At 47.6% G+C, this 22,805-nt stretch overlaps 1 protein-coding gene across 1 annotated transcript in view; it reads left to right on the top strand.

The window, feature by feature from the left end:
* The first annotated feature begins 211 nt into the window (after nt 1-211).
* Nucleotides 212-22,805, top strand: part of NUAK1 (NUAK family kinase 1) — a 91,256-nt gene continuing 68,662 nt past the window's right edge. The window contains exon 1 of the mRNA XM_049884251.1: nt 212-1,003. Coding sequence (XP_049740208.1) covers nt 740-1,003 — 264 coding nt within the window. The 5' untranslated portion in view covers nt 212-739. The remainder of the gene's footprint in view (nt 1,004-22,805) is intronic.

Below are 22,805 nucleotides of genomic sequence, written 5' to 3'. Positions count from 1 at the left end.
TCCGGCCCCGGGACTCAGCGAGCCGCCGCCGCCGCCCCGGAGCGAGCAGGAATGGAGGCCGAGCGGCCGGAGCGGCAGGCAGCGGCGGCGGAGGGCCCGCGGTAGCCGCGGCAGGCGAGGCTGGGGAGGGGGCGCCCGGGCTGGGACCCCCCTGCCCCCCATCGCGGCCGAGCGAGGACAAAGCCCCCTGGCAGCCGCCGCCGCGGCCTAAGCCGCGTGCACAAAGGGCGAGTCCCGACACGCACCCATCCCCCTCCCAGCTCGGGGTGGCCCGGGCCCGGGGGAGCAGCGGGAGGTGGGGAAGCCCCGGCCACGCCGCCCGCGCTCCCCGCCCCGGGCCGACTGCGCGCCGCCCCCGCCCAGTCTGCCCGTCCTCTCGGGGAGGGGTTGGGGGGCGCGGCGCCCACATAACACTCCCCCTTCAGCGCTCGGAGCCACCCCTCTCCCCTCCCTCCTGCAAACACCACCGCCTCCCCAGCCACCGCCGCCACCTCGCCCGACGTTCCGCAGCTCGCCGCGGCCGGGGGGCGGTGCGCGGCCGGTGCGCGCCGGGGGCGCCAGATGTGCAGTCCCCGACACCACCAGTGACCAAGTCGCAGCCCGAGCGCGATCCGGGCCGCCTCCTCAATGCTGCGGGGGCGACCTTGAGCGCACCCGCATTGCCTCGGCTGGGACCCCGACACTTCGAGCGCTGTGCCCCGGTCCTGCCCTCTCCAACCCGGTCCGCCTGCGTTTGGACATGGAGGGGGCCGCCGCGCCCGCGGCAGGGGACGGCCCCGACTTGGGGTCGGGGGCGCCGGGCTCTCCCCTGGAGGCGGCGACGGGGGCGACCGCAGCCCCCGCGGCGGCTGCGGCGCTAGCCCCGGAGCCCAGGAAGCCACACGGGGTGAAGCGACATCACCACAAGCACAACTTGAAGCACCGCTATGAGCTGCAGGAGACCCTGGGCAAAGGCACCTACGGCAAAGTCAAGCGGGCCACGGAGAGGTTCTCTGGCCGAGTGGTGAGTGAGGAAGTCCCGGGAAGGGGGCGGGGGGGCGCCGGCTTAGACACGGCTAGGGACCGATGGCGCTTGGTGCAGGAGGTCTGTGCACGCTGGGGCGCTTTTGTGAGAGAGGGGGTCTAAGGGAACCCCCAGACAGACTCCTCACTCTCCCCCTCGGCACCCTGTGACTCAGGCGTGTCTCTCCTGAAACACTTGTTACATCCTGTCTGCACATATTTTGGGGGTTTTTTTATCACAGTAGCAAAGTAGTGTTTATGATTTGCAGACACTTTGCAACGTTGGGAGTGTCGGGGTCTCCCTCCCGGGCACGCATGCGGACTGTGCCCAGGAATGCCTCATTTCTCCACCTCCATCCAGACCCACATCCTCAGCTCAAAGCCTGTCCCCCAAGTCCCGTGTCCTGTAGGTGAATGTGGTCCCCTGCACCCACCCACCCGCCTACCCACAAACTCCCTGTCAGCATCTTCCCACTCGGGCTCGCTGATGCTGCTGAGACTGCAAGGGAGGGCGGACTCCCGCCTGTTTTTTTTTTTTTTTTTTTTTTAAGAGAGAGGGTTTAAGGAGCAAAAATAAAGGCTGTGGCCAGCCAGAGGGTTGTGACAGTTTGTGTAGTGGCTTCTGGGAGAACTGAATTGCCCGTGGACAAGTGCAACATAAAGATACACAGAGTTATGCTGGACTCTGCATTTCAAGTCCAGGCTGTACGGCTACTGAATTGTTTAAGGGTCTAGCCCAGCCAGCCCATCCCGTGTGACAGCTGAAACCCTGCCGGGGTCCCAGCACCATTTGCACAACCCCAACAAGGGCTTTGAGTGCCTTGGGGTCTCTGCACCGTCCGAGCCTAGGTTTGTTGTCATTTTCCTTTCTGCACAACAGGCCCTTGAAATCCACACTGGTTGTGGCAAGAGGGTTGGGTTCAAAGTGTCTGACTGTTGCAGAAAGATTTTGTGTGGTGGGTGTCAGAAAATGAACGTGGCTCTGATTTGAAGCAGATCAGATGTATTTTAATTGATTTAGGGCCAAAGTAAGGAACTGATTATGGGACTCCTTGTGTGTACTTTTTGGGGGATGTTTTGAGGCCCAGAGTTGTTTATAAACTGAACAGATGACCGCAAGGAGAAAGCGAAATGAATTGTCGAATGAAATTGTAGGCTGATGTTGACATTTTTCTTCTTCATTTGCACGGGGACAGTTATGTGGAAAAAATGAGGTATGATCAGCAAAGTTCGGCCCCCGAATTCTCAAATATCTGGATATATCAGGGTGCTTGAATAATCTGGATAACCCAATCATTTCTCAGCTTCACTGTTTGGGTTGACATCACTTTATCCTATAGTTAAAAAAAAAAATCTATTGCCAGTTAATTGGAAATCTGAGACATTTTGTACATATATTTTTAAGCTGCCCCAGTAATAAATTCTATAGTAAGCGAGTAGCTGAGAGTTCACTCTAAGCAGGTGCCATTTTTGTAGGTTGACAATATTAAAGAGATAGGCTGTGGAGATGCCCTCTGGTGAACACATTTGCAGGTTTGTGGAAGAAGAGGTTGAGAAAAATGCACTTCATTCATGCTTTTCCTCTGAGGTGACATTCCCCAGACTGAATAAGCAAAAACTAAGCTTATCTCTTTGCTAATGTTAATAGCTGTTGAAGAATCGGGCAAAGAAGTTGGAAAGAGGAATAATGAAAAGCAGATCTAGGCGTTTCAAGCTGCAGGTTGAGGTTGTGAGAATGTGAGGGGTTGAGTGGTAAGGGTGTGGCTGGTATCTGTGAGGGGACAAAAAAATGCCCAAATACTGGGAGCTGCTGCAAACCCTTTGAAAGAATGAAACCTTTTCTTATGGCAAACGCCTTTCCGAGCTTCACTGAGGCTTCCTGTCAGGCTTTTTTTCCTAGCCGTCTGAGCCACAGACTGGTTTAGAGTGAAAGGGACTTGCATCAGTAGGCAGGAGTCTGCCTTTCTCTTTTCCTAGGCATCTTTCTCTTTTATTTGCAGAAACCCCGAACCTTCCGTCAGGATTTAGCCAAATGGCCACGAGGGGGCGCCGTGAGAACAGAAGAGGCTCATTTCTTAGTGTCAAGACTTAAATGCTCTGTTATTGTCCAGCCCTAGTTCAGCTTCCCATTGTGCTATTCATTTCACTTAAGTCTCTTGTTTTACTCAAAAATTATGTAAAATTTTGAATCTGGCAGCAGATCCAGGCCCAGAAACTGGCAGTCTCCAAATGGCTTCATTTATTCATGCGACTGCTCCCAGTTGACAGATAAAGCTCAGAATGCTAGCAAGATCATGTAGGGGGAAGCTTGCAAGTGAAGGAAAAGTCTCCTTGGTCCTGAGTCCTCCCCCTGCTGAGAGCCCTGGTCACAGATGGTGTAAAAACCTAAGTGAGAAACAGGAATTGTCAGGTGGAAAATTCCCTTTGCCTCGCTGGACAGAAAATAAAACAACAACGATAAAAGATCGGTCAGCAAGTTGTTCTTGCCCATACGGTGCTGCTAGTGACTCAGAATCTGTCAAGAACAGCGTGAGATTTTCATATAAAGTATGAACTCGGGTTTTTTTTTTTTTGGCTCCAATGATGCACTAAGCAGCCACAGCTTGCTTTTGAGGTACGGTTAAGGAGAATCAAGAGAGCACAGTCTGCCTGCTTTATGGGCCTTTGAGTAGCATTCCGAAGCCGTATTTTCTTTTTATTTGTACCAATACTTCTGATAGCACCCCTCAGGAGGAACAGGGGCTTTAACTTGCTTTTGTGGATGCAAGTGGCTGTAGTCGCGTGCCGGGTAGCAGGCTGCTTGAGATGTCGTGAAACTGACATTCACGTCAAAAGCGGGTGCCCCTCTCAGAGACGACAGACGTTTTCAAATATGAGAATGTTGTGGCTTTTAATTACACATCTGGCAGGACCGTCTGCATAGAGCGGCAAAACACTACATCATCTCCTCAGTTCTGTGAAAGGCAATTCGGAAGAGAGTTGCTGAATCGGGAGCTTGGAGCCAGCGGTCCAGCCCTCTGCATGATCCAAGCATCCTCCCCTCTTCATTCCCAAATGTCTTGTAGCTGCTGCTTGAGCGTGTCCAAAAGACAAGGACTCAAAGTGGCTGGTTGCAGACATTAACAAGCCTAACAACGAGGCTCTCAAATACTTTAAATACTTGACCAGTCACTTACTAGCTTTGTGACCTTGGGCGAACTGTGTAACTTTTTGATACCTCGGCTTCCTCATCTGTAAAATGGGGCTATTAATAGTACCAATTTCATGGACTTGAGAGCATCAAAGAAATAATCTATATAAAGCCTCAAGAGGAGAAATGAGCCAATTTAGACCCCCCTTTATTTATTTTTTTTAGCAGATTTCTTTCTCATCCCATTTAGGCTTTCTCTTAGATTGTAAGACCATCAGAGAGGCATGATGCATTGGATAATTAGCCTGGAATCACACAGAGAGAGTAGGGGAAATGGTCAGCTTTTCAGGGTAATTAAATACGGGCTAGGTTAATTAGCGAGGTGCGCCCACAGGAAGCCAAGGCAATCAGCTAGATTCAGATAGGGTCTGAGTGCATTTCTCGAGTCTGGAAGTCAGGCCTTGTTTATTACACAACATTTGTTTTGATACAGTTCTGGGCAGGACTGTAGGGTGAGCCCCTGTGTCATAATACAGGCCAGTGTTTTGTTTGAACTAAACTCCCTGGACCTTCAGGCCATACCAAGCATCGCCAAAAAACAAAAACAACTTTTTGGGGGAGAAGTGCTGTGTGATCACCTCACTGCCAAGGGCCAAGTTCAACTCGGTCCCAGGTCATCGCTTGTAAGCAGCGTGTGGTGTGGTGTGAGCAGGAGGTGGGTGTCTGGGAGGGGCCTGGGATGGGAGTGCAGGACAGGTGGGCAGAGTGTAACCCCAGCCAGCGGTGTTCTCCCCCACAGCCCTCCTCTCTCGCCACCCCAGAGTGCTGGCTTGAGTGATGGGAAGTGATTTGACCAAAAATGGATGTTTTAAGCACTGCCCAAAGGTTATTCACAGCCTCGTGCTGAAAAACTGTGGATCAGGGAGGCAAATTAGTAAACTGGCCTGCTAAGCTAGGAGGTGCGTGGATGTCATATGTATAACAGCTGAAGTGCTTGCCAGATACAGCTATGGCCCAAACCCAGGTTTAGAGTATAAGGGACCTCAGCAAACATGTGGCCCAACCTTCTCCTAGAGGTGGGAAAAATAAGGCATAGAAGAGTTCAGTGACTTTTCTGGGGTTGCACAGCTGTTAAGTGACTGAGCTGGGTCTAGAAACCTGATTCCTGCTTTGGTATCTGTCCATGACTCATTTACTAAACCTTTACCTAAAGCAATAGTTAAGCACTAGACCGTTAGCTGACAGATTGGCCCTTCGAACCTAACCAGAGGTGCCTTGGAAGACAGGCCTGGTGATGTCCTTCTGAAAGGTCAGAGCCTTGAAAACCCTGTGGAGCTCAGTTCTGTTCTGCACGTATGGGGTCACCATGATTTGGAATTGACTCGATGGCAACTAACAACAACAATAGAACAAGACACCATTCTTACTCTGAAAAAAATACAAAACCAAACCCAGTGCCGTCGCATCAATTCCGACTCATAGCGACCCTGTAGGACAGAGTAGAACTGCCCCGTAGAGTTTCCAAGGAGTGCCTGGCGGATTCGAACTGCCGACCCTTTGGTTAGCAGCTGTAGCACTTAGCCACTATGCCACTAGCGTTTCCACTTATTCTGAAAAAAAAAAAAAAAAATTTTTTTTTTTTTTCCGCACGTATAATTTAGTGGCAAAGACCAAATGTACTGACAAATAGTGAGCTAATTCAGTTCAGTTCAATTCGACAAAGATTTATTATCATCTACCGTATGCTTTGCGGGAGAAAGACGTGGCAGTCACTCTGGTAAAGAACACAGCCTTGGAAACCATATGGGGGCAGTTCTGTTCTGTCCTGTAGGCTTGCTATGAGTCAGAATCGACTTGACAGCACCCAGCAACCACAACAAACTGTATGACCCTGGACAAGTTACTTAGCCTCCCTAAGTGTCAATTTCCCTACCTTTAAAATGGACCTAACTAGAGTGTGCATATCATAGGGTCGTGAGGATGAGATGAGAAAAAAATGTCTGTAAAGCACTTAGCATGGTGCGACAGGCCTCCAAGCTCTTAAAAATGTTAGCTGGCAGTAATAACAGTAGCAGTGGTAATGAGGAAAGGGGTGGCCCTGTCCAAGACCAAACTCAGCTTGATGAACTAAGCATCCGTGAGCTGCGTTCCAACTTGCAGACCACCTGAAATAATCCAGACCTCATCTAATAACAACAACAACAAAAGTAGAGGTGCCTCTGGTCTAGTCAGTGCTTACTCTGTCTCTTCCACCAGACTATAAACTCCCTGGATTTTATTCATCTCTATATCCCAGCATTTAACATGGCGAATAGCATATGGTCAAAAAAACCCATTGCCCTTGAGTCGATTCTGACTCATAGCAACCCCTTGTGACAGTAGAACTCCCCCATAGGATTTTCTTCCTGTCATCTTTATCAGATCTTCTTGCGGAGCCACTGAGTGGGTTAAAACTACCAACCCTTAGGTTAGCAGCTGAGTGCTGAATGGTTGCACCACCAGGGCTCCTACTCATCATACAGCTGGACAGTGTCAAACAAGACTACCTGTCTCTAAACAAGAGTTGCTAGAGAAATCGAGTGCCTTCCTGATGCTGCACAGCCAGTGACCTCTGGGTTTGAGCATGGTGCCTTAGCTAGTGGACCAAAAGACCAGCCATTGGGTGATTCTTTTCCTGGGTGGTTTCTTGCTACTCTTTAGGAAGAGCATGGAGGAAAACCCCCCCAAAACAAACCCGTTGTTGTTGAGTCAATTTTGACGCATAGCGGCCCTATAGGACAGAGTGGAACTGCCCTATAGGGTTTCTGAGGAGCAACTGGTGGATTTGAACTGCTGACCTTTTGATTAGCAGCCGAGCTCTTCACCACTGCACCACCTGGGCTCTGTAGAGGAAAAGGGCCAGGTAAATACTGCAGGATTAGGAGGGTGTGTCCTTCTCCAGTTATCGGGATGATAAGTGCTGTTGAAGATGACCCTTGATTTGGATTTCACAAGGCTGAAATGGGAGACATTTCAGGCAGAGTGCAGATTCCAGAGCAGTCATCATGGGTGTCTGGGGAAAGGTGAACAGGCCAGGGTTTGTGCTGGATGCAGTGGGAGACAAGATTGATAAGGCAGGAAGGCGGTAATAAGAATATATTTAATAATAATAATGGTCAGGGGGCTAATACTTAATCAGTTTTCGTTGTCGGCCCCAACTCATGGTGACCCCATGTGTGTCAAAGTAGAGCTGTGCTCCATATGGTTTTGGTGGCTGATTTTTTGCAAGTAGATCTCCAGGACTTTGTTCTGCGTGGACTCAAACCTCCAATCATCTTTTGGTTAGCAGCCAAGCATGTTAACCATTTGCACCACCCAGAGACTCCAGGTAATATTCATGCGTATAACATACCAGCCACATATTAACGGATTGAATCGTCATAAGCATTCTGCTATTATGCCATTCTTCAGATGAAAACACCGATTCACAGAGAGGTAAAGCAGCCTTCCCAAGGTCACGGACAGCAACAGAGCATTGGTTTGGACCCAGGCGGTGTGAATGCAGAGACTTTGACCTTCAGCCTTCCGCTTGGTGCCCCTGGGCACTTCTGAGCTGGGTTCCGAGCCCATTTGTCTGGCATGCTGGCTTGGAGCAGGGAGGCCAGCTTGAAGGTTTTCACAAGAATTGAGCTATGAGAAGATAAGAATCAGAACCCGAATTGGGGGAGAGAGACAAGTCTGCTTCTGGCGAACTGTCTGCTGATTGGACCCTGAGTGGGTTTTAATGAGTCAGGTCAGGAAGCTCTCTGCCTGGACACACACGGAGCCCTTTGTTGCCCTGAGCAGCCTCAGACTCTGGAATCCCTTTGGGGCCTCAGGAGGGGTCAGCTGGTTCACTCCCCTGCCTGCAGACAGAGTGCACCCACGCCACTCCAGGATGTCTTGATCTTGCTTCCTCCTGGGAAGCAGCAGGAGATAAGGTGTTGAGCCAGGGTATCCTGTCTGTTACTTGGCCCTGTCTAACCATCTTGAATCCATCCTGCGTTGCTGCCTCCTGTCAACGCCTAGCATAGTGCCAAGCACATAGTAGGACCTCAGCAAAGGCTTGTAGGCTGGAACTGAATGAATATATTGAGCCTGGAGGTTATCACCCCTGACCTCAAGGAACTTTCAGATTTGTTAGGAAGAGAAGGCAATGCCTGGAAATGAATTGGAGGAGGTATGCAATGAACTCTGCAAAGACAGGCAGACCCTTTCGTCCACAAATTCCCTTTCTGTTCCATTTGGTCCTCCGTTCGTCAGGGAGAGACATACATCCAGGGCTCGTCGGGTTCCTGGCCATGGCTTCCTGTCCTTAGTGGCTCTGAAGTCAGACAGCCCGAGTCTCATCTGTCTTACCCACATGAAAGTCCTGGAGCATCTGTAAGTTATGATTTGTGAAGTATCTGCTTTAAAGCCGAATGCATTTATCATGGTGTTGGCCCAGACAACACTGTGCAGTGCAGGAGTGAGAGGATCCCAGGCCCGGAATAGGAGGGGCTGGGCCAGATGATCCACTTGTGCGTGAAGTCTGGCTGTATTGATAACATTCCCTGGAAATGGCCCAAGAGCAGCCAGATGTTGAATTCTGAGTGAGACTCTTCGGTAAACTTTAAACTGCATGTAAAGACTGGGGCTGGGCACTTCCACACCCTGAGGTATATACTCTAGAGAAATGCAAATACATGTCCACTTAAAAACGTGTGCACGAATGTTTGTAGTAGCATTAGTCATTATTGCCAAAAAGTGGAATTTATCCCGAATGAATGGAGAATAAAATGTGCTGTATCCATTTTATTTATGGAAAATTATTTATGGAAAATTATTTATGGAATATTTTATCTCTTTCCTAATTTTATTTATGGAATATTTATGCGCTATTATTCCACAATAAAAAGGAATGAAGTACAGATACATGCCACAGCATGAATGAACCTGAAAACATTATGCTAAGGAAGGAAGCCAGTCACAAAGACCCCACATGACACGGTTCCGTTTACATGAGATTCCCAGTGTACGTAAATCCATAGAGACAGAAAGTAGATTAGTGGTTGCCAGGGGCTTTGGGGAGGGACATTTGAGGGAAGGGAAGATGGGGAATGACTGCTAACGAGTATGGGGTTTCTTTTGGGAGTGATGAACATGTTCTAGAATTGATTGTGGAGGTGACTGGATAAGTTTTTGAAGCCCTGGTGGCGTAATGGTACAGTGCTCCGCTGCTAACTGAAAGGTCATCAGTTTGAACTCACCTAGCAGGTCTGTGGAAGAAAGACCTGGTGATCTGCTTCCATGAAAATTAAAGCCTAGAAAACCCTATGGGGCAGTTCTACTCTGTCACATGGAGTCACTACGAATCAGAATCAAGTTAATGGCACCCAACAATGACAACAACAGATGGGTGAATTGTGTGGCATGTGAATTACATCCCAATAAAGCTTTTATAAAAAAAATTCTGGGGGTGGTGGCTGGGATTGGGATGGGAGCGCATACCTATCAGGCCTCCAGGACCCCAGCCTGTAGGATCACCTACCTCTACACATCCTGTAGAAGAAAAGGAAGCATTGTTATACACTCGTCAAGACAGAGAGCCCTGGAGCCAGTCCGCCAGAGTCCACATTCCATCCCATCCCTTGGCAGTTGTGTGACCTTGAGCTAATTACCAATCTCCTTTGAACCTTCATTTTCTCATCTGTAGAAAATGGGGCCCATAACAGTTCTTATTTAGGAGATTTGCTGAGAGGATTCAATGCAATGATCGTAGCTAAGCCTTTAGCCCGGTGCCTGGACATTGTGAAAAAACAAAAAACAAATCAGTTGCTGTCAAGTCGATTCTGACTAATGATGACCCCATGTGTGTCGCAGCAGAACTGTGCTTCATAGGGTTTTCAGTAGCTGATTTTTCAGAAGCAGCTCACCAGGCCTTCCTTCCGAGGCACCTCTGGGTAGTTTCGAACCACCAACCTTTGGTTAGTAGTTGAAAACTTAACTGTTTATACCACCCTGGGACTCCCTGGACATAGTAGGTGCTCAGTAAATGCACCCAGAGTCATTGCTAGTCTAAAAGGTGGCTTTATGTGAATTAGGAAAAGGCCTCTAGGTGGACACATTTGAAAAAGGCTCCCGTCCTGACCCGAAGCAGCACCCCGAGATGCAGCGAGGGTGGTGTGGGCTGAGTGGCAGGCACTTGTTCGCTCAGCTGGGTGCTGTGTGTGTGCGACCTGCATATTTGGCAGCCCTGGTGGCAGTGTCCATTATTCTTCTTATTAACTGCCACTCATCACTACTGTCTGGCCAGAGATTGACCATAACGAAGACACAGCATACATTGGTGGTTGGCATACCACTTCTCCCTTCTAATCTAACAATAAACCAAATGTATTTCATGAGTGCTTACTAATGTGTCCAGAACTGTGGGACATTTCAGAGGAGAATATGACAAGTTCTGCCATTGAGATACTTAGAATTCAGTTGGGCACTTGACTGATACATCCGGAATAACCTAAGAGAAATGTAAAGTATTGTATAAATAAGGGATAAAAACCAAAAAGCAAATTTGTTGCTGTCGAGTCGATTCCGACTCATAGTGCCCCTATAGGACAGAGTAGAACTACCCCATAGAGTTTCCCAGGAGCACCTGGTGGATTTGAACTGCTGACCTTTTGGCTGACAGCCGTAGCTCATAAGCAGTTCGCCACCAGGGTTTCCAAATAAGGGGCAGGGAAACAATTATGATGTTGAATCAGATGGACTTGCATTGGCACATCAGTTTTACAAATGAGATGTTTTAGCCAAGAATCTATACAAAGAATTTTCTAGACCATCTTGCTTTTAGTCATTTAATGTTGATGTTGTTCAAACAGGTCGGTATGCAGAAAAAAGTTTAGAATAAATGTGGAAATTTTGGATTTCACTAGAAGAATCTGACTTGTAGAACCAATGGATGATATTTCCTGGTCGGAATTGGCTAGCCATCCTCTTTCCTCCTAAATGTTGCCTGTGTTTCAAGATTTTTTTTTTTTTTTTAATTGGGCTTTAAGTGAAAGTTTGCAGTTCAATTTAGTTTCTCATACAAAAATTTATATACACATTGTTATATGACCCTAGTTGTTCTCCCTATAATGTGACGGCATATTCCTCCTTTCCACCCTGGATTTCCCGTGTCCATTCAACCAGCTCCTGTCCCCCTCTGCCTTCTCATCTCGCCTCCAGGCAGGAGCTGCCTATTTAGTCTCATGTATCTACTTGAGCTGAGAAGCACAGTCCTCACCAGCGTCATTTTATGTCTTATAGTCCAGCCTAATCTTTGTCTGAAGAGTTGGCTTCGGGAATGGGTTTAGTTTTGAGCTAACAGAGAGTTCAGAGGCCATGTCCTCTGGAGTCCCTCCAGTCTCAGTCAGACCGTTAACTCTGGTCTTTTTACTAGAATTTGAGGTCTGTGCCCCACTTTTCTCCTGCTTCATCAGGAACTCTCTGTTGTGTTCCCTTCCAGGATGGTCATTGGTGGTAGCCAGGCACCATCTAGCTCTTCTGGTCTCAATTAAAACTGGACACATAGCATAAGAAGAAAAAAATGCAGCTCAAATCCAGTCCTACTACGCAATAGCTAGATGCTCCCGGGCAAGCTGCAGGTTTCCTCTGACCTTTTGTTTTTCCCTCTAGACAGTGGGGTTACCAACATCCTACCAAGTGGGATTTGGAAGCTCCCAATGCAGAGCCTGGTGTATAGGACCCAATTGCTGTCAAGTCGGCTCTGACCCATGGTGACCCTGTGATGTCAGAGTAGAAGTGTGCTCCATGGGGTTTTCAGTGGCTTATTTTTCACAGGTAGATTGCCAGGCCTTTCTTCCATGGAACCTCTGGGTGGACTTGAACCTCCAACCTTTCAGTTAGTAGCCAAATGTGTTAACCATTGGAACCACCCAGGGACTTGTCCCTTAAAAATGAGAGCTGTTATTATTATTTTGGTGAGAAGCACAGATATGGTCACTAGTGGCCTTCTTGTCTTAGACTGTGTTTCTCCCTGCTTAAAACCCTCCATGGGCTGAGTGGAGACTAAACTCTGAATTTACTGTGCCCTTCAAGGCCTTCCTGGGTCTCCAAACTCCCACTTTCTTATTCCTCTCTGAGCCTCGTGTCCATTTCCTTTGTGAACAGTGTGGTTTTGTTTATTTGCCTGTACACTCCCTCCCCTTCCTCCCACATTACAAGGGAAACAAAACGAAAAAAACCCAACCCAGTTGCCGTTGAGTCAGCTCTGACTCAGGGTGACCCCATGTGGTTCAAAGTAAAACTGCACTCCATGTGGTTTTCAATGGCTATGCTTTTTTTTCTGGGGGTAGAGGGAGTGGAACCCTGGTGACATAGTGGTTAAGAGCTACGGCTGCTAACCAAAAGGTTGGCAGTTTGAATCCACCAGGTACTCCTTGGAAGCCCTATGGGGCAGTTCTACTTTGTCCTATAGGGTCGCTATGAGTAGGAATCGACTCGATGGCAACGGGTCTTTTTTTTGGTGCATTTTTGAAAGTTAAGGCTCCTTTGCGTGGGTTGGGGCCACCAACCTTGTAGTTGGTAGCCCAGCTGAGTGCTTAATTAACCATTGGGGCCGCCTACAGAAGGGAAGCAGGAGTGACGTATGTCTTACACTCCATCTTACTTTCCAGCGCATCCTGGGCTGGAGCCCAGTGCCAGGCATATAGTAGGTGCTCAGTAAGTATGTATGAATGACTGAATGAATGAACGAACAACTGCGTGAAGAGTGCACCAGGAATCCTGACAAGGTATAGTTCTGTGAAGGCTGAGGGCAGCAGGGAAGGTCTCTTGGGATTCTGTCATCCTCTTTCCTTGGTCACCCTCTCTCACCACTCTGTGGACAGCTGTTGTGAGCCCAGCATTGTCAGGCGCCTCTTAACTGCAGCGTTGCAGCAAGGCTGGGGAGAAGGAGGAGGCTCGTGTCCACCCCAAACATGTTTCCCACCCTTGGCGGCTGCTCCTGGCAGTTCTTTGTAGCTCCACAGCCTCCTTGGGCTGTGCCCACACTTTTCCGTCTTCCTCTGAAGATTCCAGCCCCGCCTCTGAGAGAAACCCTGGTGATCATCTCTGCTGAGTGTGGAAGCCTCAGATGCAAAATGCATTTGCAAAGGCTTCAGAACATTTCTCCCTGGGCTGTAAATCAAGTACTTTAAGAATTATAAACCTGCTGGAGTGTGGAGCTAATGTATGTCTGGAAAACCCACCATCATGCATTCGTTGCCTTTTAAACTCAAGAAAAGAATTCCACTTCATTTACTTGCATTAGAGATACTGCGAGCCAGGATGAGATTTCCAGGGGGAAGGTGCTAAGAGGAAGCTGTGGTAGGTTAGCTCCTTCCCTGTAAGGGGAGGGAAATGGTGGTGTTCAGGTGGCCCAGAGCTCAACTTTATAATCTATTTGGCTGAAGGGCAATTTCCCAGTAAAAAAGTAGCAGCTTCTTTCTCTTGTTGTTAATTGTTGTAAAGTTGGCTCTGACTCAAGGTGACCTTATAAACAAGAGAACAGAACCTTGCCCTGTCCTGTGCCATCTTCATGATCAGTGGTTATGTTTGAGCCCATCTTTACAGCTGTTGTGTCGGCCCATCTCATCGAGGTCTTCCTCATTTTCGCTGACCCTCTACTTGGCCAACCATGATGTCCTTTTCTAGCAATTGGTCTTTCCTGATGACCAAAGTAAGTGAGCTGAAGTCTTGCCATTTTCACTTCTAAGGAACATTCTGGTTGTATTTCCTCTAAGACTGATTTGTTCTTTTGGCAGTCAGTGCATATTCAATATTCTTTGCTAACGCCGTACTCTGAATGCATGGATTCTTCTCCCGTCTTCCTTTTTCGTTATCTAGCTTTTGCATGCATAGGCATCTTTCTGGCAGTATCTCCTAGTGTACCCGTCCCCTTCTGCTTGGGTCAAGCTCCTAATACTGAGGTGGCATAAAGGCAGCTGGTTGCACCGGGTTAGAATGAATCCTTGCTGACTCTTGTCATTTCACGGTGAATTGGGCTCAGCTCATGTGTGATTCATCCCCAGCTGCTGAAGGACACTCACATTCCAGCCTTTACAGAATGCTGGAAGGGAGTTGGATGGACCACTCTACTGGCCTAAGCAGCAGCACGTGTGGTGGTGAGGGCGTGGCCTCTGAAGCCAGACTGCCTGGGTTTGAGACCCCAACCTCCTATGTAACCTTGAGAAAGTCACCTGTGCCTCGGTCTCTTCGTCTGTGAAATGGGCTGGCTGGGAAGGTAAATGAGTTGTTTGTCAAGTTCTTAGAAAAGTGTGTGGTCCACAATGGGTGTTCTATATGTGCTGTTTTTAGAAGGAGCCCTTTTGGGAAAGGGAGGATGGGGCCTCAGTTGTCTTTGTGCCTCCGTGGTGGGTGCCCAGTATTGGACCCCCTTTCTTCACCTGTAAATTGGAGGGCTAATGCTAAATGAGGAAGAGAATCCTAGGATTTTCTGAATAGAATTGGTGAGATGCAGACTTCATTTCCTGTTGCCTGGCTTTTGGCAGAAGGGCTCCTTGTTTGGGGCAAGGGGAAGTATCTTTGATTCTCAGAACCCTTTTCAGATTGTTGGTGCAGGCTTTGTCACACACACTAGTGTGAGGAGAGTCATCCTGCATGGAGTGTCAGCCTGTGCTGGGGAGGCCTCCTCACTCTCCCTGCCCTCGGGTTCCACCCTTCAGCTTAGTGCAGGCCATGTTTTCTTAAGTACTTCTATGAGGCGGGTTCTGCTCTAGACTTTGTGCGAGACAGAAAATGCTCAGCCTCAAGGAACCTACCAATTTTCTCATCTGTGAAATGGGATGATACTAGGAGAACCTGCCTCCTAGGTTGTCAGAAGGACTAAATGAGTAATTCTTGAACAGTGCCTGGCATGTGGCCCACTCTCAGTACATGTTAACCAGTTGCCATCAACTGGGTTCCGACTCCTGGCACCCCCATGTGTGTCAGAGTAGAACTGTGCTCTGTAGGGTTTTTAATGGCTGAGTTTTTGGAAGTAGACCTTTATCCTGAGGTGCCTCTGGGTGAACTTGAACCTCTAACCTTTTGGTTAGCAGCCAAGCATGTTAACTATTTCCACCACCCAGGGACTCCCACTATACTTTAAAAAAACTAACAAATTCATTGCCGTTGAATTGATTCTGACTCATAGCAACCCTATAGGACAGAGTAGAACTGCTCCGTGGGGTTTCTAAGGAGTGGCTGGTGGATTCGAACAGCCGACCTTTTGGTTAGCAGCTGAATTCTTTACCACTGCTGCACGAGGGCTCTCTGATACACGTTAGCTGTTATGATTTGGGATTTAGAGGAGGGCAAGGCCATATTCCATTGGGTTGCTTGGAGGAACCGTCCCTCGTTCCTTAGGTACTTAGAGTCAAAGGAGCTTTACTTTTGGTCCCAATGAGGCCAAGCCCTGTGGCTGCCTCTCCCCTTGGCTGTGCAGTTGGGTCTCCCTCTAGATGCCATTGGTTCTTCCCATGCTTCAGCAATGGTTTGGGGCAGGTTTCAGGTCCTAGGTTTCAAGGGAACTCTATGCAAGGCTCCAGGGATGAGGAAAAGATGGAGGAGAGAACCTCTGCCCAGGGGCGGGGTGTTTTTGGCAGCCTTACTTAAAAGGAAGACTTGACTAATGTGTTTACTACTATTTTGTCTTTAAAGATGAAAAAAATTAAACCAATATTTACTGAGCACTTTATGTTTGCTGGAGTCCCTGAGTGGTACAAATGGTTAACATGCTTGGCTGCTAAACGAAAGGATGGCAGTTTGAGTCCACCCAGAGGCACCTTGGAAGAAAGGCCTGGCAATCTATTTCTAAAAAATCAGCCAATGAAAACCCTATGGAGTACAGTTCTACTCTGACACACATGGAGTCACCACGAGTCTGAGGCAACTCGACAGCAAATGCTTACTGGTGCTAATCGTGTTCCCTGCATTATCTTATTGAACCCTTAGAGCCATCTTGTGACATAGATGCTATCCTATCCCCACTTTACAGCACAGGGAACTGAGGCCCAGGCCACACTACTTGTAATCTAGGAAAGGCAGAAAGGGAGCCCATGTCTGCCTTAGCTCTTAACTACAGCCTAGACAGCATCCCAAGAAGGAGTAGATAGATCTCTGTCATTTTTTCTGATGGCATGTGTTCCTTTTACCTCTCCAAAGAAAAAAAAAAACAAGCTCGTTGCCACTGAGTTGATTCCAACTCATAGAGACCCTATAGGACAGAGTAGAACTGCCCCATAGGGTTTCCAAGGAGCGCCTGGTGGATTTGAGCTGTCAAACCTCTTGGTTAGTAGCCATGGCTCTTAACCACTACTCCACCAGGGTTTCCAGGTAGCAGACTTAAAAACTACTTGTTCCAATATGTGTTGAGCTCCTCCCCTGTGCCAGGCAGTGTGCTAGGCACCAAGGAGACAACAGAAAATAAACGTACCCATCTCTTGATTCTAGAACATGTCTGTTGTAGTTGTTTTGTGCCATCGGGTCGATACTGACTTCTAGCAGCCCTATTGGACAGAGTGGAACCCCCCCCGCCATAGAGTTTCCAAGGCTGTAATCTTTGCCAGGTCTTTTCTCCCTCGGAGTCACTGGTGGGTTCAACCTGCCGACCTTTCAGCTTAGCCACTGCTCCACCGGGCTCCTTAGAACCCTTGTCATTTCTGATCCTCAGTCCTGTGGTCCACACTAACCCCTCCCTGCTGGTCTATTTAAGGAGACTGATCTGTTGTATCTTTTTCATCTTTTTGCAGCAGACACATCCATTATTCAGCCTTGACATTCTCAGTATAAGTGAAAAGAGATCCTTGATGCAACATAATTGCTTTACGTGGTGCTTAGTAGATTTGAAAGTGAGCTCTTTCTTCAAATAGCAGAAGCAGTGGGAGGAAAGGGGCTGATACTCTAGAGGTATGACGCTGAGCTTCAGTGGAGCTTCCAGACAAAGACATTAGGATGAAAGGCCTGGCAGGGTGCTTCCAAAAATCAGCCATTGGAAACCCTTTGGTTCTCCACGGTTTGATCCTCAACCAATCACGGGGATGACATAGGACCAGGCAGCTTTTGTTCCCTTGTGCGTGGGGTCATCACGAATCGGGGTCTGACTTAATGGCAGCTAAGAACAACAACATCGTCATATCTGGTGAGCTCAGAGCCCAGCCACGAATGTGTCAGATGGAAAGACAAGGAAGTGAGAACTCCACCTCACATCTTCCTCGTGGTTAATTGATACCTGTTTCCCAGGCAAAATTGAGTGGAATGCTTGAGGAGGGAGCAAGTGTGTGAGTGGGTGTGCAAGCAGCTGGTAGCCGAAATTCTGGAGAGGAGAGGAATTAAGTGGAAATCTCCACTGAGCTATATCCACCTTTGTGAACATGTAGGAAGGCCCTGAGCAGAAGGAGGCCCCTTTCCCTAACAATTATAATAGCAGGAAACATTTATTGAGTGATGAGTGCGTGCCAGGCACTGTTCTCACCACTTTACATACTTTCTCTCCCTTGAGCCAGTATTATGATTGCATTCGTTTTACAGACAAGGAAACAGAGGCTTTGAGAGGTTAAATGACTTGCCCAAAGTCATGGAACCAGGATTTAGGGCTGGGCTGTCTGACTTCAGGGCTCATGGATGTAACCATGGGCCTCGTGGTCTCTCATGGGTACAGAACCTTGGAAGCTCTGTAACTCTCTGCTTTGGTTCTTCACCCACACAGCAGGATGGTAGGCATCCATTGAACCCAGACTTAATGCTCAGAACAGTTGTCTTCCAAAGTTGTGGAAATGGCAATTTAAGTAACTTAGTTCCATGCTTGCAGGGTTGGTGGTTCAGCGGTGGAATTCTCACGTCCCATGCAAGAGACCCGGGTTTGCTTCCCAGCCAATTATCTCATGTTTAGCCACCTCCCTTCTGTCAGTGGTGGCTTGAATGTTGCTCTGATGCTGAACAGGTTTCAGTAGAGCTTCCAGACTAAGACGAACTAGGAAGAAAGGCCTGGTGATCAGCTTCAGAAATCAGCCAATCGAAATCCTGTGGATTACAACGAACCTTGTCCAGTCTGTCATGCATGTGGTTGGCATGAGTCAGAGCTACTTTGAGAGCAGTTAACAACTGAGTTCCATAATCCCAATTTCTCTGTCTTACTCATTTATATACTTCCGGTGTCTGCTACAGTGTCTGGCACATAAAAAGGATCCGGTAAGTATTTATGGAATGGTTGTATGAGAACTTTGTCAGGAGACTTGGGTGCTAGTCCTAGCATCACCACAATTGAAGCTGCGTGACCTTGGACTAGATATATTCCTTGTATGGCTGCAGCTAACTTCTCTGGAAGATGAGAGTTCTGGGCAAGCCTTATTTATTTGTTTTTGATTCATCGTTCATTCAACAAATATTTCTTGAGTGCCTGTTGTGTGTCAGACCCTGCTCTGGGCGATAGGGGTAGAGTGGTCATCAGACAGATGAGAGACGAGGGCCCTGCCCTCTTGGGGCTTACATTCCAGCCACTTCTAGATTCTGTGTTTTGGGAGTCTTCCTGACACGTCCCCAGATGGCTGTGAAGTGGCAGTTGCTGAATCTCCTTTGTTTGGATCTTCCTCCATGCATTAGTGTCTCAGGGCTGCCGTAACACAGTACCATGAACTGGGTGGCTTAAAACAACAGAAATTTACTCTCCCGCAGTTCTGGAGGCTAGAAGTCTGAAATCAAGGTATCGGTGGGGCCAAGCTCTTTCTCAAGGCTCTGGGGAGGATCCTCCCTTGCTTCTTCTAGCTTCTGGCACTCCTTGGCGTACCTTGGTTTGTAGATGCATCACTGCAGTCTCTGCCTTTGTCTTCACATGGCCGTTGCACTGCTATTATAGAAACACCACAAATGGGTGGCTTTAACAAACGAATTTATTTTCTCATAGTTTAAGAGGCTAGAAGTCCAAATTCATGGTGCCACCTCTAGGGGAAGGCTTTCTCTTCTGTCAGCCCTGGAGGAAGTTCTTTCTTTGAGCTTCTGTTCCTGGGTGATCTGCATGTGGTTTGGCACCTCTCTTCCCCCATCTCTCTTCTGCTTGCTTGTTTAATCTCTTTTTATCTCAAAAAAGATTGACTCAAGATACACTGTACACTAATCCTGCCTCATGAACATAAAGACAACTCATTCCCAAATAGGATTATTAACCATAGGCATAGATGTTAGGATTTACAAGACGTATTTTGGGGACATAATTCAGTCCATAACAGCCATCTTCCTTCTGTGTCTTTGTCTCTCAGTGTCTCTTCTCCTCTTTATATAAGGACATCAGTCATATTTAATTACAGCCTGCCCTTCTCCTCTATGACTTGTTAACCGATAACATCTTCAAAGACTCTGTTTCCAAGCAAGGTCACATGGGGCTGTAGTGGTGCAGTGGTTAAGAGCCATGGCTGCTAACCAAAAGGTCAGCAGTTTGAATCCACCAGCTGCTTCTTGGAAATTCTATGGGGCTACCCTGTCCTATATGGTCACTGTGAGTCAGAATCGACTCTATGGGAATGGGTTTGGTTTTTGTTTTTTTGGTTTGGGAGTTAGGACATTAACATATCTTTCTGGGACACACAATTCAACCCAGAAGGAGTGTTCTAGAAGCTCCAACGGGACAGGGGTTTTCATTGGCTTTGTTTATTGATGTATTCTAAGTGCCTAGAACAGTGTCTGGCAAATGCATGCATAAATTAAACAGGAGCAATAGCTCTATTGCTAACAAAATCTCAGGATGTAAAAATTCTGGGGCTAAAGACTGAGAAGGAAATTAAAGAACAAAAATTCCATTTTCTGGGGAAGGGGAGGCAGGGAACAACAACAATACTGTCTTGTAAAGGCAAGGTACAGCCCAGATTGGAAAGGGTTATTATCTCTGCTCGCTGAGGGATTAGGGAGTCAGACGGGATTCCTTGCTTTTTAATCTAGTGATGCTTTTTGCAAACCACGAAGAAAACAAAGCAAAAACAAAAAAAAGCTCCCATTATTTTTCCTTTGCTTCAAGCAGAGAAAGCACTTGCTTCTTAAATCAGCTCACGAAGGAAAAACTTAGGACAAATATTTTGCATTTCTCTGGTGGCGGCGCAGTCTGAATTCCTTTCGGCCCCACAAGTTCTAATTTTACGAAATGTTTGGATTAGCCACCAATTTTCCGGTGGAATTTAGGAGGCTTGTATTCATACTTATGCTTGAAGCAAAGAGATCTCATCAAATCCGTTCATGGTCTCGGGCCCAGGGGGACGTTCTAATCAAGGACAAAATGACCATCAGTGGAATGACGGGGGAGAAAAAGATCCCTTTGGCAGCTGTGGGGAGGCTTAGCCCATGGTGGTGGCATGTTCTTGAACTGCAGTCTCTGGGGTTTCGCAGGGCAGCATACCACTTTCAACTCATCATGGGCTATAAAAATTCCAGCTCAAGCCCAGTGCCTTGTCCCTGACCTTGTTCTTTCAGTTCCCCAAGCCAGAGAACATTAGGGCATCTGGTAATTGGGTGAGAGGCACTTGATAGCACATGGAGCTCTAACAGTGGCCCCCCCTCCCCCCCGCATAGCACATACTGCCTTGTGTTATAATTTCCAGTTTACATAGCTTCTCTCCATCTAGATCGGCCCTGTCCAATACAGGCACACATGGCTACTTACATTAAAATAGAAATTAACTACAGTGAAATAAAATAAAATAAATTCAAGGGCAACTTATAATTTGAAGTGCCCCGTAGCCTTGTGTGGCTAGTGGCTATCATTGGATGTACAGAAAAGAAAGATCCTTTACATATTATAGAAAGTTCTAGTGGACAGCGCTGCACTGTACTCTGAGTTTAGTGAGGGCAGGACCTGCATGTCTTATACCTTGCTTTTTTAGCTCTGTAGCACTTACCACTCTCTGTAATTATTTCTAAGCAACCTCATCTGTCATGTTTAAGGATACAGCTCCACTGTCTAGAGAAAAACAAACAAACAAAAAACCCAAACTCGTTGCTGTCTAGTTGATTCTGACTTATAGCCACCCTATAGGACAGAGTAGAACTGCCCCAGAGTTTCCAGGGAGTGCCCGGTGGATTTGAACTGCTGGCCTTTTGGTTAGCAGCTGAGCTCTTCACCACTGTGCCTCATTCATCGTGTTTAATGATACATCTCCGGCGCTTAGAATAGTGCCTGGCATTATAGTCAGCACTCAATATGTGTTTTCTAAAGGAATGAATGAGGTTATCTGTCAGACTCAGCATTGCTTTGCGTGTGCCTGGCACATAATGGACCCTCAAAAAAAAAAAAAAATTAAATGAGTACTTACAGAGTTGTTACCGTTGAATGGGGGCATTGGTGGTTCGGTGGTGGAATTCCAACCGATGTACCTCCTGTGTGGCCATCATCCGTCTGTAAGAGGACGTTTGCATATTGCTGTGATGTAGAACAGGTTTCAGCGGAGCTTCCAGACGGACTAAGATGGACTAAGAAGGAAGGCCCTGAGATCTACTTCCGAAAACCAGCCAGTGAAAACCCTATGGAGCACAGTGGTTCGATCCATTGTGCATGGGGTCTCCGTGAGTCAGACGCAGCGTTCCCTTGGGCCTACTCTGCTTCAGCCCAGTTAGGGGAACTAAGGCTGAGAGACTTGCATGTGATCTAATGGGGAAAATAGAGGCATGGGCAGGTAACTGCAAAACTTCCTGAGAAATGTCAGGAAGAAGACAAGTTTTCTTTTAGCTAGGAAAAGCAAAGCAAATCTTAAAAGCTAGCTTTTCCCTTGTGCTGCCCTGGACTCTCAGTTTGTACATAGTTTGGCTGTAGAGCCTGTCTGTTTCAACCAATGTGTTTGTGTGGGGGGGCGGGGGGGTGGCGGGTGGGGTCCAATACCCTGTCCTGTCAGCAGTGCTGTTTATATCTGCTTTCAAGGTATGAACCACTTAGACAGCAAGCCCCTCAGAGTGGGAGGCTGCCCAGATCTCCTGAGGATCTTGAAAAATATAAATAAAATAGTTTATAGGATCCCCGGATGGTGCAAACGATTTATTCTTGGCTGCTAACTTGGTTGCACCCAGTGGTGCAGAAGAAAGACTTGGCAATCTGCTTCCATAAAGATTACAGCCAAGAAAACCATATGAGATGTTTCTACTCTGTAACACATGGGGTTGTTATTAGTCAGAATTAACTCGACAATACCCAATACAATAATGCACAAGTAGATCGCCAGGCCTTTCTTACATGGTGCTGCTGGGTGGATTCGAACCACCAACGTTTCAGTTAGTAGCTGAGCACAAACTGTTTGCAGTGCTATGTTGTTGTTATTGGTGCTGTTGAGTCAGTTCCGACTCATAGCGACCCTATATACAACACAATGAAATGGTGCTGAGTCTTGTGCCATCCTCACAGTTGTGCTTGAGTGAATTGTTGCAGCCACTGTATCAATCCATCTCGTTGAGGGTCTTCCTCTCTTTTGCTGACCTTCTGCTTTACCAAGCATGATGTCCTTCTCTAGGGACTGGTTCCCCCTGATAACATGTCCAAAGTGTATGAGACCAGGTCTCGTTATCCTCACTTCTAAGGAGCACTCTGGCAGTACTTCTTCCAAGACAGACTTGTTCTTTCTTCTGGCGGTCCACGGTGTATAACACCACTATAGATCATGTT

The sequence above is a fragment of the Elephas maximus genome, chromosome 4, assembly GCF_024166365.1.
Source record: "Elephas maximus indicus isolate mEleMax1 chromosome 4, mEleMax1 primary haplotype, whole genome shotgun sequence".
NCBI lineage: Eukaryota > Metazoa > Chordata > Mammalia > Proboscidea > Elephantidae > Elephas > Elephas maximus.
The sequence above is the reverse complement of the archived record's forward strand: the minus strand, read 5'-3'. Positions and strand labels throughout refer to the sequence as shown.